General features: G+C 42.5%; 1 protein-coding gene across 1 annotated transcript in view; it reads left to right on the forward strand.

Moving 5' to 3' along the window:
• The first annotated feature begins 202 nt into the window (after positions 1–202).
• LOC122033790 overlaps positions 203–19,862 on the forward strand; it is a 28,041-nt gene continuing 8,381 nt past the window's right edge. Inside the window, exons 1-3 of the mRNA XM_042592949.1 lie at positions 203–437; positions 8,838–8,932; positions 18,862–18,960. Coding sequence (XP_042448883.1) covers positions 203–437; positions 8,838–8,932; positions 18,862–18,960 — 429 coding nt within the window. The remainder of the gene's footprint in view (positions 438–8,837; positions 8,933–18,861; positions 18,961–19,862) is intronic.

A 19,862-nucleotide genomic window follows, 5' to 3' on the forward strand; every position in this document is an offset into this window, starting at 1 on the left:
CATCGAAGAATTCAACAGGAAACACAATACGTGGAGGGAAGCGATTATAACACATGGATTTCCTCCAAAACCTCGTTCTTCAGGCCGAAAACATGGGACTCCAGCACACCGGATTCATCCCGCCCTTCTCGCCTCCTTCGCAGCCTCTATAAATCAAATGCTCATCCACGAGCCGCTCTCACTCGCCCACTGCCCCAGCTTCATGGACGACATTTACATGCTGGAGGAGTACCTGGCTTGCCGGAGGAGGGAGAAGGCAGCCGCCGCCGCCCAGGCCGCGGCAGCGGCAGGAGAGAGGAAGGCGGCCGCTGCTCGAGAATCCCTGGCGGAGGTCGGCAAGGAGAAGAGGAGATACGAAGGCTCTGCTCTGAGAGTTATTGAGAGCGGCAGTAGAACCAAAAGTAGTACTGTTCTGGGCGAAGAAGAGAATGTCTTCGGTTGTTTCTCTGCATAGTGCACAGCGGCGGTAGGGGTGGAGATAGAATATTGAAAATTTTAGGGGATTGGATTTAGAAGTGAACATTTTGCTATATTATTAAGGGTTTTCTTGAAACAACTGCAATGCTTTAAGTTGATAAAAAAAAAAAAATCAAAGGCTAAGTAATTAAATTATCAGAATAATAAAAAAATAATAATAAAACCTAATTAGTTATTTTTTTTATTCGAACGAATATTGTAATAACTAGTTAGTAGTTGAAATGAGCCTGCAACAAATTTTTATTTTTCAATTCGTCTTATTACCTAGCTACATTGGTACTCTAGTCTATGATACTTTGCTCTGGTAACCTTAGAAGTAGGGATGACAATAAATAAAATTTAAATTTTGTATTCATCTTTATTTATTATATTAGTCCTTATTTTCATATTTGTTAGATGTGTTCTGATAAATAATATGTTATCAGATATTTTTAGAAACTTAATTGAATTTAAAATTACATAAAATTTAAATTAAATTTACAATAGAAATGATCTGAGCGGATAATCTCAGGATGCCAGTAGAAACTATTATTACTACGTGCCGAAAAGCGATAGATCGGACTCAATCGTCGATCGGACAGATCTGCTAAGCAGGAGGTCTGTGTTGCTGAGTCGAGCAGTCGAGAGCACAAAGTCCGATCGGACATAGCAGCCGTCCAACCAGAGAGACCGATCGAGTAATACGGTCGGACGGGCAATAAGGCCGATTGGGCAATACAGTCAAGCTGACAGGAAGGCTGACTGGACAGTAAGGTCAAACAGTAAGGTCGACCGGGCGGTATGGTGGGGTGAGCAGACAGGTCTAGCAAGAGACAAGTCGGGCGAGCAGACAGGCCTAGCGAGAGACAGGTCGGGTGGGCGAAGCGACAGGTCAAGCGAAGTAACAGGCCGGGCATTCGGGCGAAGCGACAGGTCGGGCGTTCGAGCGAAACGACAGGCCGAATGGTCAGAGAAGTCGATCGGGCGGACGAAGAGACCGGCCGAGAGAGTGGAGAGGTCAGTCGAGCGAAGGGGTCGACCGGGCGGACGAAGAGACAGGGCGAGCTGACCGAGGCCTGTGAGAGTCGAAGTTTCCTTGAAACAGATTCGCCCCACCTCCGGCTGTGCTTCGAGGCTTACTAGGGTCGTCTGTTTCCCAGGATATAACGGTTGACTGTGAATCCCACCAAGCACTGGTGGTCACAGTGAACTGAGAGGCACCTGATTGCTATCACGAGCACTCTGCCGAGCTGGAGTTGCACGACAGAGGAGGAGAGAACATAGGTGGAGAGCTTTTGTTAATTTCTATGTGTCTTCTGCCTATGATCGTAACCTCCTTAAATAGGAGCTCATATCAATGGCAGCGTTAATGGTCGATTAAATATCATTACTCGTCGAGCAGTGAAACGCAAACCGTTTCACTCATTATCACTCGACTGTTTCGATTCTACATTAATCTTGAATTAATGCATCCGTTATACGGCAGCAGAAGGTCTACGTGGCAAAATGTTAGTTGTTCCACTTGGGCAAATTTTGCCTCGGCCGGTCAAGCATTCGACAAGCGTAGGTCGTGCCCGCACACGAGTCAACATGGTTCAGTGCAATCTGGGCCCTGAATTTACACCCCCCCCTAGGCACCCACGCGTGAGAGAGAGCCTCTCTCCATGCATTTGTTCACATCCTCAATGTATGTGAATCAATATAAACTAACCAACATGTCTTGAAGCTCCCAATGTGGGACTAAAATCTCATTCACAATAGAGCTTCTATCCTCTTCCACCTCTTCTCCATTAACACATATTCAACAATCCCCCACATGAATGGAGATGGGGTATGTGATAGCATTCAGCAGTTGCATCAAGTATAGGATAGATAGGTTTTACCCTTTAAACCTTCCTTTATGAAGATTTAGTTGTTTACTGGTTGATAATAGACACGATGTCCTTGAACTGTACTACCGTCTGTGTAAGCAGTGACAAATTTCACCCAAGACTCTCCTTAATACAACTCAATTCTCATGAGTGTGTTCGTTCTTGGCCATGAACACGCCTAGTTCTACGAGAAACTCTAAGAATTGTGCCTCCAATTCTCTTCGAAGCGGCCCCACTTCTTTTTCACATAGGTGATCCCTCAAGAGTTGTCATCTACTCTTCGAAGCGACCCCACTTCTTGGTCTAGTCACTGTTTCATTAGGCTATCCCGCACAGTGTGTCTAGTCAATGCAGATTAGTTGTCCCTTTGAACTTAGTTCTTGGGATCCCCAGTCAGCATAGGTTGGATGCCCTCTCACTGATCGCTGACAACGACATCAAGTCCATTCCTCGTGATGAGCTTGCAACTAACTCTCGATTTAACCCTTTGATTAGCGGATCCGCTAGGTTATCTTTTGACTTATAGTCAATAGTGATAACTCCCATTGAAAGTAGTTGTCTAATGGTATTATATCTACGACGTATATGTCTAGACTTATCATTATACAGATGGCTCCGTGCCCAACCAATTGCAGATTGACTATCGTAATATATTCAAATTGCCAATACAGGTTTCAGCCATCATGGAATATCTTCTAAGAATTGTCGTAGTCATTCAGCCTCTTCACCACATTTGTCAAAAACTACAAACTTAGATTCCATTGTGAATCTGGTTATTACGGTTTACTTAGAACATTTTCGAGAAATGGTTGCACCGCTATGAGTGAATATATATCCACTCGTAGATTTGAAGTCTTTTATGTCAGATATCCAACTCACATCGATGTATCCTTCAATCGCAATAAGATATCTCGTATAATGCAAACCATATTCACAAGTATATCTTAAGTATCTCAGTGCTCTTGTTATCCCTTTCCAGTGCTCAACATCGGGATTACTCGTGTATCTACTCAGTTTACTTACTGTGTAGGCTAAGTCTGGTCGTGTACAACTCATTAAGTACATTAGACTTCCAATCACTCGAGAGTACTCTAGTTGAGAGATACTTTCACCTCAATTTTTCGATAGATGTTGACTTGTATCTATCGGCATTCGTGCCAACGCAGTATCACCCTTGGTGAATTTCTCAAGAATTTTGTCCACATAATGGGACTGACTAAGAACAAGTCCTTCTGTGGTTCTAAGAATTTTGATTCCTAGAATCACATCAGCTAGGCCCATGTCCTTCATGTCAAATCTTGAGTTCAACAAATTTTTAGTGGATTTGATTATCTTATCATTACTCCCAATGATAAGTATGTCGTCTACATAGAGACACAAGATGACATAGTTGTTAGGGTCGAAATGTGCCAGAAGGGGGGGGGGTGAATAGCTCGCCGCGCTTCTCGTAGCTTGCTTCTTTGATGATGATATGCAGCGAAATGAACTCGAAGCAAACTTACAACGCTAACAGAAAAGATTTACTTGGTATCCACCTCAAGAAGAGGTGAATAATCAAAGAATCCACACACGCCAGCACTCTCCACTAAGAAAATACTACTTTACGGTAACTACCGAAAGCGGAGAAGCCTTACAATACTCTCAATACAAGAAGAAAGAAAGAGAAGCAAATACAAGTAAAATCTTACAAGATTTACACTGAAAAACCCTAACCCTAACTTCTTCTTGTTGTAGAACGCCTCTTGACCTTAGAAGTGTAGCAATACTTTGCTCCAAGAAAGCTTTAAGAACTGGCATCGATAGCCAAGAGTAATCGCTAGAGAGAGTTGAAGGAGAAGTGCTCGAAGCCGTGTTGAAGAAATTGCTCGCCAACGGCTATAACCTACGCAACGGTCGGATCCCAATCGATTGAATGACTCTCAATCGATTGGGGAGGCTTTAAATCGATCGGTCGATTGATTCAGAGCGCCTCTATGTTCTCTGGAAATCGCCTGAATCGATCGCCTAATAGATTTAGCTTCTGTGCATGATTTCCAATTCCCCAATTGATCGGCCGATCGATTGGAGGTGCCCAATCGATCAGTTGATCGATTGGGAACACTTCTGTGCCCGCGATATAAGCTCCCAATCGATCGACCGATCGATTGGGCCACTGCTTGTCGCAGCACAACCCCAATCGATCAGTTGATTGATTGAACCCATGTTCAATAGATCGGCTGATCGATTGGTCTCCCTTTGACTTGCTTAAACCAAGTCTAGGTTCCCAAAAAACCAACATCCGGTCAACCGTGACATGTTGGGACATTATGCTTAGCATCCAGTCAACCTTGACCTGTTAGGACTCCTTCACCAAGTGTCTGGTCAATCCTTTTGATCCACTTGGGCTTTTCTCCTCGTGTCAAATGTCCGGTCAACCTTGACCCATTTGGACTTACCGTCTCATGCCAAGTGTCCGGTCCTCCACGACACACTTGGACTTCCACCAGATGTCCGGTCAATCCTTAACCCATCTGGATTTCCTTGTGACAAGTATCCAATCAACCCTTCGACCTACTTGGACTTTCCACACTAGGTGTCCGGTCAACCTTGACCCACCTGGATTTCCACGTGCCTAGCTTCACTCACCAGGACTTTCACGTAGCTTCACTCACTAGGGTTTTCACCTGGCTTCACTCACCAGGATTTTCCCACTGCCCGACTTCACTCACCGGGACTTTCACCTGCCTGGCTTCACTCACCAAGACTTTCACCTAGCTTCACTCACTAGGGTTTTCACCTGACTTCACTCACCAAGATTTTCCTCACTGCCCAGCTTCATTCACCGGGACTTTCACAGTCAAGTATCTGATCAGTCTTGACCTACTTGACTCTTCTTCACACCAAACTAGTTAAATCCTGACCAGAGGGGAATTGCACCAATAATCTCCCCATTCGGATGATTGCACCTGTAATCTCCATATATTGTCAAATATCGAAACTCAAACATCAAGACTCGGGCTTGAACCAACTCAAGTCTAGTCAACCTTGACCCAGGGGATATTGCACCAACAATAGTCACTCTCTGTGAGTTTCATGGAGACGCATTTATCACATTCATTAATCCTGAATTCGCATTCCTTCATGGCATTATCAAATTTCTCATGCCACTGCTTCGGTGCTTGTTTCAAGCTATATAATGACTTCACCAATCTACAAACTTTATTTTTCTATTCTAACATAAAAAACCCCTCAGGTTGCTCTATGTAGATTTCCTCTTCTAAATCTCCGTTTAGAAAAGATGTCTTTACATCCATCTAATGTATTTCGAGATTTCATAGAGCGGCAATAGCCAACAGTACTCTAATGGAACTTATTCTCGATACCAGAGAATACGTATCAAAGTAATCGAGGCATTCTAATTATCGGTATTCTTTGATTACCAATCTTGCCTTGTACTTATCAATTGTGTCATCTAACTTTATTTTCTTCTTGAAAATCCACTTGCACTCTAGTGGTTTACTTCTTGGAGGAAGATCCACAAATTCTAAAGTATGATTTTGCAAGATAGACTCTATCTCAGATGCAATTATCTCTCTCCAGTGAGGTCCATCAGATAAGCTTACTGTTTCTGAGTAACTTCGGGGCTCACTTTCCAACATAAAAGTGATAAAATCTAATCCGTAGGATTTTTCTACCCGAGCTCTTTTGCTCCGTCTAAGCTCAGCCTCGACTGGTTCATCATCATCTTCTTCGCCTTGTGTTTCATATGCCCACTTTGATGAGCTAGTATCCTCTCAGGTCTTATCCTCTCAATTCTATTATCGAGTTCTTGTGTATCTATGATATTTGTGATTCATACACAACAAACTGATAAGCATTGTTGTTCTGTGCATATCCAATAAATACGTAATTAACAGTCTTTGGTCATATCTTAATCCTTTTCGGATTAGGCACCAATACTTTGGCAAGATATCCCCACATTCGTAAATATTTGTAGAACGATTATCTTCCACTCCATAACTCATAAGGTCTTTTATCTATATTCTTCTGGGGCACTTTATTTAAAAGGTAATTAGCTGTTAACACAGCTTTCCCCCCCCCCCCCCCCCTCACATGGACTCTAGTAATCCAAAGCTCAATAGAAGAGCATTCATCATCTCCTTTAGAGTTTAATTCTTTCGCTCAGCAACTCCATTTTGTTAAGGAGTATAAGGAGTTGTTGTTTCGTGTCTGGTCCCATGTTCAGCACACAACTCAGTAAACAGTAATATATATTCACCACCTCGGTCACTTCGAATCACCTTAATCTTTCTATTAAGCTAGTTTTCAACCTCAGTCTTATAAAGAGAAAATTTCTCTATAACATCATCCTTACTTTTGAGAAGATACACATAACAATATTTTATATTATCATCTACAAAAGTGATGAAGTATTTATTACCACCATGTGTTGGCGTACCTTTTAGGTTGCACACATCAGTGTGGATTAGGTCAAGTGGTTCGTTATTTCTTTCAATATGTTGAAAGGATGACCTTGTCAGTTTTGCTTCAACACAAATCTCACACTTGTGTTTTGGGTCAAGGTGGAATGCAGGTATGCTTTTCATGTTTGTTAATCTATGTAATACATCGTAGTTAACATGTCCTAGTGTACCATGCCACAAACACAAAGACTCAAGCATATAAGTAGAAGAGCTTTCATTTTTATTTATCTTGGGTCTAATGGCCATTACATTGAGCTTGAATAGCCCATCAGATACATAGTCCCTTCCTACAAAATCCCATTCTTGGACAATACAACTATATCCGACTCAAAAACAATGTGAAAGCTATACTTGCTTAACAGTGATTTGGATACTAGATTCTTTCGAATCTCTGGAACATACAACACATTGTTCAAAGTAAGGTCCTTGCCCAAGGTTATCTTCAGCACAACCTTTTCTTGGCCCATGATGTCCGAGGTTGTTGAGTTCCCCATGAACAACTTGCCTCCAGTGACTTCTGTTGGAACCCCAAGGTTGTTTTGATGTGATCAAACAAGTTAAGTTAGGTCATGTTGGTTTTTGATCCCTGTGTCTAAGTGTGCAGGAGCTTAGGAGCACACGAAGTCGAGCGGAAGATGCGACTAGCGAGAAGGATGGCACGGGAGAGAGCCGACGTGCTCAGTGCGTCTGAGGGACGAGGCGCCGCGGAAGAGTACACCGGTGGACGAGAAGAACGTGCCCGACATTCGAGGGATGAGAAGCTGGAGCGGAAGCCTGCTCGAGGAGAAGGTCGAAATTGGGTTCGGGTGAGCCTTATTTCGATTGTCCGAAATCACCCAAGTGAGCGGAGCCGAAGCGGAAGACCCGGACCGAGGTGAGCAGCACCAGAACAGAGAGCTCGGACCAAAAAAGTCAACTTTGTTTACTTTAAGGGCCCGGGCCCTCGGAGCGATTCCGGGCGCTCGGAACTTGATTCTATCCAGATCATGTTTGACCGCAATCCGTTATAGAGGGAATAAAGTTTTATCCCCTTCCAGGCGCCTGGAACCCTTCCAGGCACCCCGACCAAGGCTATAAATATAGCCTTGGTCCAAGAAGCTACAACAACAAGCATTCTTGCAACAACACTTGTACACGTTCTAGTTTTCATTTAGCTTCTAATTTTTTATGCTTACACTGCTGTAAAGAGGCTTCTTCGCCTAATGGAGAGTTAGTGCATTTCACTTCCTTGGATTAGCAACCTCCTCGGTTGTAACCAAGTAAATTCAGGTATCTCTTTCTTTTTAGTACATTTTCTATCTTTATGCAAGTGTTCTTTTAAGTCCGAGAAGGGTTTGTCTTTTGTAGGGCTATTTAACCCCCTTCTAGCCGGCCCAATCGGGGTCCAACAAGTGGTATCAAAGCCAGGACGCTTCAGGAGGACTAACCACCGATAGAAGCAAAGATGATGGTTGGACCGAGCATATACCTGCCGAAGTTCGAGGGGGAATTCGCTAGTTGGAAAAAGCGAATGCAGGTATTCTTTAAGACCAACTTTGAATTACTTTTAATAATGAAGTTCAGTTTTGTTACACCCGAAGGTAAGGAATAATACCAATGGATGAAGAAAGAGAGGTCGACTACGTGGTAAACGGCAAAGCAGAATTTCATCTACTGAGCGTCCTTCCGTCACAAGAAGTCAACTGGATCGACGTTTACAACTCAGCAAAGGAGCTTTGAGAGAAGTTCCTTAAGCTACATGAAGGGACGTCCGAGGCCAAACTCGCGAGACGATACTTACTCCGCAACCAACTGACGAACCTACGGCTTAAAGAAGATGAAACGATTGCACATTTTCACTCAAGGACTAAGGAGCTCATCACCGGACTTTCGAATCTCGGAGAAAAGATAAGTAACTGAGATTCGCTAAGGTACGCTCTTAATGCATTCCCTAGAAATACCAAATAGGTATCATTAGTAGATGCCTTCTATATCTCTAAGGACTTAGAATCTATTACCTTAGAAGAATTCTTTTCAACTTTTGAAATGCATGAATCGAGATGTGTAGGTATGAAGGAGCTGAAACACAACATCGCCCTCAAGGTAACAAGAGACGAACATGGGTCAGAATTTTCTCTTAACGACGAGGAAATGGTGATGATGGTAAGACATTTTAAAAAGTTATGTAATTCAAGAAAACTAATCATCCGCAGGGTAGAAAGAAAAGGATGATTAGATGCTATCACTGCAATGAAGAAGGGTACGTTAAAAACAACTGCCCCAAGGTAAGGGATAAGGACAAGGGCATAGGAAAGAAGTCTATCCAAATGAACAAGTACAAAACTCTAAAAGCGATTTGGGATGATACGTCGTCCGAATCAGAAGTCGAGACTTTCTCCGGACTTGCATTAATGGCAAATCATCAAGAAGATGAACATGAAGCAAGCTCGTCTAAAATGAGCATCGATGAAGGGGGAGCTACATCGGAAGAAAGCAACAGTTCAGGGGAAGCTATGAATAACGAGATCGACAAGATAAGTCAGGTACGATCTCTCCCACCTAACAAGATGTTTAAGTTTGTAAAATTATTAACCAAAGATTGTTACAAACTTGAAAAAAAAAAAATAATTTTAGCAAAATCTTACCTATTAGAAGAGTTTGACAAAATAAAATTAGAAAATGAAATTTTGTAAAAATAAATAAGTAACTTGAAAAATCATGCATGCTCACATAATACAAGTTTTAGAAAATTCAATAAACTAAATTGGTATTTTAGATATCACAAAGGACAAATTAGAAATATTTCAAAGAAATATGTTCCTAAGAAATACCTAATTAATCTAGTTGACTGGAACCTATATTGGGTTCCTAAGTCTTGCCTAACTTGAACCTTATTTAGACTTAGAGCTTTCAACGAGAAAATTAAACAGTTAATTTCATTATGTGACTTTGTCTAGAAGTGGTTGATGATCCAATAACCAAGAAGGTCTAGTGCAACACCACAGCCTGGAAGACAAATATTGAAATAACATGTTTAATTGACTAACTGTTAAAGCATTAAATTGAAATTAGATAATACTTTAAAAAGTCTTTCAAACATTTTTCTCTACTTGGAAATTTCTTTAAAAAGTTACTAAATTTTCTTTTGGAAAATCATCAAATTCTTTTTACAAATTTGGTTAACTTAAATTTTTTTTCCTTTTGCAAATTTGTTTAACTTAGGATTTTTTTTACGGGTAAAACTTAGGAAATTTTTTATTTTATAAACTTTACTTTATCAAACTTTATTTTTACGGTGCATAATTTTTTTTTCTGCCTGAAATTTTCTTATTTAGAAATTATTTTCTGCAACACTTAAAATATTCTAAAAATTAGTGCCAAACATTTTATATCAAAAATAATTTCCAAAATTTTTTTAAAGTTTTCCAAAATTGTTACCCTTAGATTTTTCTTTGTACCCCATTTTTATATGATCAAAGGGGGAGAAGGGAAAGATTAAGTCTAGAGGGGGTAGCTTAAAATTAAATTTCTTATTTTTTTGTGCTTTATTGTAATTTTTTTTTACTTTACTTTATGTCTGTTTACCCTAGCTTAACTTGAGTTGTTCATATCAAAAAGGGAGAGATTGTTGGAACCCCAAGGTTGTTTTGATGTGATCAAACAAGTTAAGTTAGGTGTTGTTGAATTTTTATCCCTGTGTCTAAGTGTGCAGGAGCTTAGGAGCACAGGAAATCGAGCGGAAGACGCGGCTAGCGAGAAGGACGGCATGGGAGAGAGCCGACGGGTTCGGTGCTTCTGAGGGATGAGGCGCCACGAAAGAGTACATCGGTGAACGAGAAGAACGTGTGCGACATTCGAGGGACGAGAAGCCAGAGCGGAAGCCTGCTCGAGGAGAAGGCCGAAATTGGGTTTGGGTGAGCCTTATTTTGGTTGGCTGAAATCACCCAAGTGAGTGGAACTAGAGCGCAAGACCCGGACCGAGACGAGCAACATTGGAGCAAAGAGCCCGGACTGAAAAATTCAGCTTTGTTGACTTTAAGGGGTTGGGCGCTCGGACCAGTCCGGGCGCCAGGAACCTGATTCTATCTAGATCACATTTAATCGTGATCTGTTGCGGAGGTGATAAAGTTTTATCCCCCTCTAGGCGCCTAGAACACTTCCAGGCGCCCCGACCAAAGCTATAAATATAGCCTTGGTCTAAGAAGCTACAACAACAAGCATTCTTGCAACAACACTTGTACACGTTCTAGTTTTCATTTTGCTTCTAATTTTTTTGTACTTACACTGCTGTAAAGAGGCTTCTCCACCTGAAGGAGAGTTAGTGCTTTTCACTTCCTTGGATTAACAACCTCCCCAGTTGTAATCAAGTAAATTCATGTGTCTCTTTCCTTTTAATTCATTTTCTATCTTTATACAAGTGTTCTTTTAAGTCCGAGAATGGTTTGTCTTTTGCAGGGATATTCAACCCCCCCTTCTAGCCGGCCCAACCAAGGTCCAACGGCTTCTTTAAAGTTGTGGAGCAGCTCCTTATTGAAGCATACATATCTGGTGGCTCTAGTATCGATCCACCATTATGGCGGGTTTGAACCGTTCAAGTTCAACTCAGAGACCACAGCGCAGAGGTTGTCCATTTCTAGTCTCTCATTCACGTTGGCCTCCTGCTTCTTCTTCGGCTTCCTGCACTCCGAAGATTTGTGACGCACTAGGTCACAGTTGAAGCACTTCCCAGAGAACTTATTTGTGTTGATGCCTTCTCTGTGTCTCATCTTGGAAGACTTAGGGTTCTTCCGTTTCGAGCTTTGACTGTGGTCGACCACGTTGGCTTTCACAGTAGCTTGAGAGAATAATTTTCTCATTGAACTCTTGTTGTCTTCTTCGATGCGAAGTCGAACAATGAGTTCCTCCACATTCATCTCTTTCCGCTTGTACTTCAGATAGTTCTTGAAGTCCTTCCAGCCGGGAGGCAGATTCTCAATGATAGCAGACACCTAAAAGGTTCCACTCAGAACCATCCCTTCTGAGTGGATCTCGTGCAAGATCACCTGAAGCTCCCGGACTTGGCTTATCACCGTTTTGGATCCAACCATCTTGTAGTCCAGGAATTGGCCCATGATGAACTTCTTGGCCCCTGCATCCTCCGTCTTGTACTTCTTATCCAGGGACTCCCACAGCTCCTTAGTCATTCTCTTCATGCTATACACAGCATACAACGAGTCGGTAAGGCAGTTGAGGATATAGTTTTGGCAAAGGAACTCAGAATGGGTCCATGCCTCCACTACATTGATGGTATGCGCATCAGCATCCTCAGCACGTTTGGGAGGGTTTTCGGTCCAGAACCGAGCCAGATTGAGCATGGTTAGGTAGAAGAGCATCTTCTACTGTCACCTCTTGAAGTTCAGTCCACTGAACTTTTCTAGCTTTTCCCGGTGGTAGATTGGCATAGCTCCAATCAGGGCGAAGGGGGCCTGCACTTGTTGAGTCTATTGTACCTCAACATTCCGTTATGTGGTCATCTCAACATAATCGAGTCTGTTTCAAGATTGTTCCCAAAAACAATCTGTTGATAGATCAGAGCAAGCAATAAAGGGGGTGGGGTGAATATCGCTCGTTTTAAAACTCTTCTTTTACTTTTAAATCAGAATTGTGTAGCGGAAATAAGAAAAGAGACCAAGTCGTTTACTTCGTTCGGAGCCTAGCTCGACTCCTACTAGAAGGTCCGCTGTCCTTGACTGCTCCGATGGGCAAAACACTATAACCCTTCTTTCCGAAATCCTCGGAAAGAAGTGGATCGTACAAAAACAAAGATGTAAGATAGTAACACTCCTACTATCTTACATGAAATTAAGTGCAGTACAAAATAAGATATACCAACAATAGTAGATGAAAGTCGAAGCTCGGTCGGTACTATCGGATGAAGTAGCTTGCAGGGATGACGAAGGCTTGTATCACGAGCAGCTTGCAGAAGAGCACTTGAGTTAATCAGAAGTAGTCAGTCCTCTATAACCTCAGACTTCGAGCCTCCTTTTTAAAAGTGTCAATGGCGTTCGGTCGACCGATCCCTCTGTTCGGTCGACCGAAGCCGCACCCTTCCTTCCTGGCTGAAGTCTGACGCTGGCTCGACCTTTTGCATTTATTGATCTTTAAGGGTTCGGTCGACCGATCATGCTTTTTGGTCAAACGAACAGGCTCCTTCCCTATTCGTCGAGATTTGTCTTGATCTGCATTTACTGCGCCATTAATATTGATTGGTTCGGTCGACCGATCCCTCTGTTCGATCGACCGATCAGCTCTATTTCCTTTTGCTTCTAATCGATGTTGATGAGCTGGCCTGTGCTGAGTCAACTTGGTTAGGTCGACCGATCCGGCCGAACCTGTAACACAGAATTAAATAAAGTATCCCTGTAACACAAATGTTAGCACAGTAATATAATGCATGAGTAATATTAGACAGTAATACCGTCTTGATCTCAACTTGGAAACCTTCCCGGTTTCTTCAATTGGATCAGCGACCTTAGGTTGTTCCTTTCAGGAACCCAAGCTCACTGTGGCTCCTCCAGTTGTTTATCTCAACTTACCTGCCAAACATGGTCCTCTAGACATGTTTGGACTTTGCCTGCTCAGTGTCTGATCACCTGATCCACTAAGACCTTATTGGATTAACTCCTCCAGTTAATCATGTCATGCTTGACGTACTCTCCGGATTCAAGTTCGAACTCATTTTCGCCTTGATTTTCTAGCCTTGACGAAGTCTCGTGAAGCTTGATCAATTTGGTCCACATCTCGAATGCATTCTTGTAATCTTCTAATTGACACAAAATATTATTAGGCAAAACACTAATTAAAATCTCTATTACCTTCGTGTTTGCTTTAGAGTTTTGAGAAGATTGTCTCAGTGCGATCCAATTGTCAAAATTGTTACTTCCAACGAAGCATTCCATCATTTGCCTCCAGGAATTGAAGTAGACTTGATCGTACGGCGGAGGGTCATAGATACTTCGCCCTTCTTAATATGACATTGACATTCTTGCAATCAAAGAATTAAAAGAAAAATATTTCCAAGACTTTCGTCTTGGGATTAGTAATGCGGGAAAAAGAGAATGAAAGAAAATTCAAAAAATAAATAAATGAAAGAAAAGTTTTAAAAATGTTCTTTGAAAAATAGTTAAGTAATTTCAGAGCTAACGAGACTCTGATACCAATTGACAGATCGAAGAAAGCAATAGAGGGGGGGTGAATATCGCTCGTTTTAAAACTCTTTTTTTACTTTTAAATCAGAATCGTGCAGTGGAAATAAGAAAAGAGACAAAGTCGTCTACTTCGTTCGGAGCCTAGCTCAACTCCTACTCGAAGGCCCGCGGTCCTTGACCGCTCCGATGGGCAAAACACTATAACCCTTCTTTCCGAAATCCTCGGAAAGAAGTGGATCGTACAAATACAAAGATGTAAGATAGTAACACTCCTACTATCTTACATGAAATTAAGTGCAGTACACAATAAGATATACCAACAATAGTAGATGAAAGTCGAAGCTCGGTCGGTACTATCGGATGAAGTAGCTTGTAGGGATGATGAAGGCTTGTATCACGAGCAGCTTGCAGAAGAGCACTTGAGTCAATCAAAAGTAGTCAGTCCTCTATAACCTCAGACTTCGAGCCTCCTATTTATAAGTGCCAATGGCGTTCGGTCGACTGATCCCTCTGTTCGGTCGACCAAACCCGCTCCCTTCCTTCCTGGCTGGAGTCTGACGCTGGCTCGATCTTTTGCATTTACTGATCTTTAAGGGTTCGGTCGATCGATCATGCTTTTCGATCGACCAAACATGCTCCTTCCCTGTTCGTCGAGATTTGCCTTGATCTGCATTTACTGATCCATTAATAATGATTGGTTTGGTCGACAGATCCCTCTGTTCGGTAGATCGATCAGCTCTATTTCCTTTTGCTTCTAATCGATGCTGATGAGCTGGCCTATGTTGAGTCAACTTGGTTTGGTCAACCGATCCCTACGTTCGATCGACCGATCGAGCCGAACCTGCAACACAGAATTAAATAAAGTATCCCTGCAACACAAAGGTTAGCACAGTAATATATATTATGCATGAGTAATATTAGACAGTAATATTGTCTTGATCTCAACTTGGAAACCTTCCCGGTTTCTTCAGTTGGATCAGCGACCTTAGATTGTTCCTTTCAGGAACCCGACTTCACTGTCGCTCCTCCAGTTGTTTACCTCAACTTACCTGCCAAACATGGTTCTCCAGATATGTTTGGACTTTGTCTGCTCAGTGTCTGATCACCTGATCTACTAAGACCTTACCTGCAATACTATATTAGCCAATAGCAATAATAGTAATATAGAATATAATGGTAAACCTAATCCTAGATTTACCGAGATCCGCTGGTCCGGTCGACCGCGGAAACCATCCAATCAACCTTGCTTGGAGTTCACTCCTCCAAGACTTCTCGTTACCTAAGGTTACCACCCCATAGGATTTTCTCCACGTGGCTTCACTCACCAAGACTCAGTATTCGGCTCCCCAGGGATCAGGTCCTCCAAACCTATCCACCTGGCTTCCACGATATACTGAGATTTCCCTTGCCTCAGTATTCGGCTCCCAGAGATCAGATCCTCCAGACCTATCCACCTGACTTCCATGATATACCGAGATTTCCCTTGCCTAGCCTCCAACTAGGACTTCCCTTACCTAGCCTACAATTAGGACTTCACTTGCCTAGCCTATAACTAGGACTTCCATAAATCAAGCTCCATTCTTAAACATACTTAAACATATTTGTCTGATATTAAAACCTTAGAGGTCGATTGCACCAACATATGTTGTCGGAGATTTTTGGGGACTTAGCTGAATTTAAAATTACATAGAATTTAAATTCAACTTACAATAGAGATGACCTGAGTGGATAATCTTAGGCTGCCAGCAGGGGCTAGTTTCTGCTACGTGTCGAAGAGTGGCAGATCGGACTAAGTCGTCGAGTGGGCAGATCTGCTGAGCAGCAGGTTTGTGTTGTCGAGCTGAGCAGTCGAGAGCATAGAGTTCGATCGGACAGAGCAGCCATCCAACCATAGAGACCAACCAAGCAGTATGGTCGGGCGGGTAGTAAGGCCGACCGGGCAATACAGTCGAGCAGGCAGAAAGGCTGACCAGGCAGTACGGTCGGACAGTAAGGCCGATCGGGCAGGCAAACAAGCCTAGCGAGAGGCGGGTCAAGTGAGCCGACAGGCCTAGTGAGAGGAAGGTCGGGCAGGCGAAGCGATAGGCCGAGCGAAGCAACAGGCCGTGCAAAGCGACAAGTCGAGTGAAGCGACAGACAGGGTGTTCGGGCAAAGCGACAGGCCAGGCGTTCGGGCGAAGCGACAGGCCGAGCGGTCAGAGAAGTCAGTCAGGCGAACGAAGAGACCGACCGGGCGAGTGGAGAGGTCGGTCGAGCGAAGGGGCCTACCAGGCGGACGAAGAGACCGGGCGAGCTGACCGAGGCCTGCGAGAGTCGTAGTTTCCTTAAAATAGATTCACCCCACATTCGGTTGTGCTTCGAGGCTTACTAGGGTCGTATGTTTCCCAGGATATAACGACTGATCGTAAATCCCACCAAGCACTGGTAGTCACGACAAACTGAAAGGCACCCGATTACTATCACGGACATTCTGCCGAGCGGGAGTTGCACGACAGAGGAGGAGGGAACACAGATGGAGAGCTTTTGTTGCTTTCTGTGTGTCTTCTGCCTATGATCCCAACCTCCTTATATAGGATCTCAAATCAATGGTAGCGTTAATGGTCGATTAAATACCATTACTCGTCGAGCAGTGAAACGCTTACCGTTTCACTCGTTATCACTCGATCGTTTTGATTCTGCATTAATCTCAAATTTAATGCATCCAGTAGACAGCAACAAAAGGTTTACGTGGCAAAATGTTGATTGTTCCACTTGGTCAAATTTTGCCCCGACCGGTTAGGCATTCGGCACATGCAGGTCGTGTCCACACACGAGTCAACATGGTTCAGTGCAATCTTAACCCTGGATTTGCACCCCCCCCTCCTGCGCACCCACACGTGAGAGAGCATCTCCTCATGCGTTTGTTCATATCCTCAATACATGTGAATCAATATAAACTAACCAACATGCCTTGAAGCTCCCAATGTGGGACTAAAATCTCATTCACAATAGAGCTTCTATCCTCTTCCACCTCTTCTCCATTCACATATATTCAACAATCCTTCACATGAATGGAGATGGGGTATGTGATAGCATTTAGCAGTTAAGTCAAGTATAGGATAGGTAGGTTTTACCCTTTGAACCTTCCCTTGTGAAGATTTGGTTGGTTACTAGCTGATAGTAGACATGATGTCCTTGAACTATACCGTTGTCTGTGTTAGAAGTGACAAATCTCACCCAAGACTCTCCCTGATACAACTCAGTTCTCATGAGTGTGTTCATTATTGGCCATGAACACACCAGGTTCTGTGAGAAGTTCTAAGAATTGTATCTCCAATTCTCTTCGAAGCGGCCCCACTTCTTTCTCACATAGGTGATCACTCAAGAGTTGTCATCTAGTCTTCTTGATCATTAAAAGTCCATCGGCTTACCCTGGTCTAGTCACTGTTTCATTGGGCTATCCCCCACAGTGTGTCTAGTCAGTACAAATTAGTTGTATCTTTAAACCTAGTTCTTGGGATCCCCAGTCAACATAAGTTGGGTGTCCTCTCACTGATCGCTGTCAACGACATCAAGCTCATTCATCGTGATAAGCTTGCAACTAACTCTCAATTTAACCCTTTGGTTAACGAATCCGCTAGGTTATCTTTTGACTTCACATAGTCAATAGTGATAACTCCCGTTGAGAGTAGTTGTCTAATGATATTATGTCTATGACATATATGTCTAGACTTACCATTATACAGATGGCTCTATGCTCGACCAATTATTGATTGACTATCGCAATATATACAAATTACTAGCACAAATTTTAGTCATCGTGGAATATCTTCTAAGAATTGTCGTAATCATTCAACCTTTTCATCACATTTGTCAAGAGCTACAAACTTAGATTTCATCGTGGATCTGGTTATTATGGGTTGCTTAGAAGGTTTCCAAGAAATGACTGCACCGCTAAGAGTGAATGCATATCCACTCGTAGACTTGGAGTCTTTTATGTCAGATATCCAACTCGCATCACTGTATCATTCAATCATAGTAGGATATCTCGTATAGTGCAGACCATATTCACGAGTATACCTTAAGTACCTCAGTACTCTTGTTATCCTTTTCCAGTGCTCAACACCGGGATTACTCGTGTATCTACTCATTTTACTTACTGCGTAGGCTAAGTCTGGTCATGTACAACTCATTAAGTACATCAGACTTCCAATCACTCAAGAGTACTCTAGTTGAGAGATGCTTTCACATCGATTTTTCGATAGATGTTGACTCGTATCTATCAGCGTTCGTGCCAATGCAGTATCACCCTTAGTGAATTTCTCAAGAATTTTATCCACATAATGAGACTGACTAAGAACAAGTCCTTCTGTGGTTCTAAGAATTTTGATTTCTAGAATCACATCAGCTAGACACATGTCTTTCATGTCAAATCTTGAGTTCAACAAATCTTTAGTAAATTTGATTATCTTATCATTACTTCCAATGATAAGTATGTCGTCTATATAGAGGTACAAGATGACATAGTCACTCTCTGTGACTTTCATATAGACACATTTATCACATTCATTAATCCTGAATCCATATTCCTTCATGACATTATTAAATTTCTCATGTCACTGTTTCGGTGCTTATTTCAAGCTATATAATGACTTCACCAATCTACAAATCTTGTTTTTCTGTCCTGGCACAAAAAAACCCCTCAGTTTGTTCCATGTAGATTTTCTCTTCTAAATCCCTGTTTAGAAAAGTTATCTTTACATTCATCTGATGTATTTTGAGATTTCATATAGCGGCGATAGCCAACAGTACTCTAATAGAAGTTATGCTTGACACCAAAGAATATGTATCAAAGTAATCGAGGCCTTCTAGATGTCAGTATTCTTTGATTACCAATCTGACCTTGTATTTATCGATTGTGCACAGTGGGCTCATGGGCATATGGACTCCTCTTCTAAACGGGGTGCAATGGATGAGGATGATCGGGGATCAAGTAGGGAACAGTCTCCTGACCTTCATGACGAGGTAAGGGAGAGGGTGTGACAGATAGTTCGCGGTTGAATGATGGAGAGTGAGATTGCAAAACCAGCAGCTAGGATTGGCCATAGTATTGACACTCATGGGGTGCATGGGCTAGGGGATCTTGAAAGGGAGAGAGTGAGATTAGTGAGAGAGTGGGTGATGACTAGTCAGCAGCCAAGAGGCATTCGTGCTAGTCGGAGGGAGGAACGACAGAGGGAAAGAAATGAGTTTGTGATAGATAGCCAACCTGAGTGTGTAAGGAGGGAATTGCTGGGCTTGAGAGGCTGACAAGCTCGAGTTAATCACAAGGATGGCATCGGAAAGGCAGAACGAGCTCCAAGCATTATCAGAGCATCATGCAGTCTCAGAGTTCTCTCACCGCAATCACATTCAAGGTGACAAAAGGTGAATACGTTTGCCTCCAGTACTCCCGCTAACTCATCCCAGGATCAACACGGAGGAAGTAAATCACAGGCGACTACTAACCTTTGGAATAGTGACTAGTACATAAGAGAGGCATTTACCTCAGCTTTGCCGAGATTCGAACCTCAGACCTCATGATGATAATATCTCATGCGCTAGCCACTAGACCCATCCGAGGAGACATCCCCCACCGCAATCACATTCAAGTAATTTGATCATGTTATATATTTGTACAAATTACATAGCATCACTTGGGCAGTAAGGAGCTGACTGTCAGCAGGAACCATTCTGAAGGGTAACTACTTCAATAAAAGAAACAACCAAATCATATGACTTTACAGAAATGGTTGACTTTTATTCTGTTATAAAAGAATGATTAAAGTGCCAAAGTTCTGTAAATCATAAAAGTAAATTGCATGTTATTAGCATGTTGTTTGTTTGATATATGCATTGAAAAACTAAGATCTTTAATTCAAAATCAG

The sequence above is a fragment of the Zingiber officinale genome, chromosome 11B (assembly GCF_018446385.1).
Source record: "Zingiber officinale cultivar Zhangliang chromosome 11B, Zo_v1.1, whole genome shotgun sequence".
NCBI classification, from domain to species: Eukaryota; Viridiplantae; Streptophyta; class Magnoliopsida; order Zingiberales; family Zingiberaceae; genus Zingiber; species Zingiber officinale.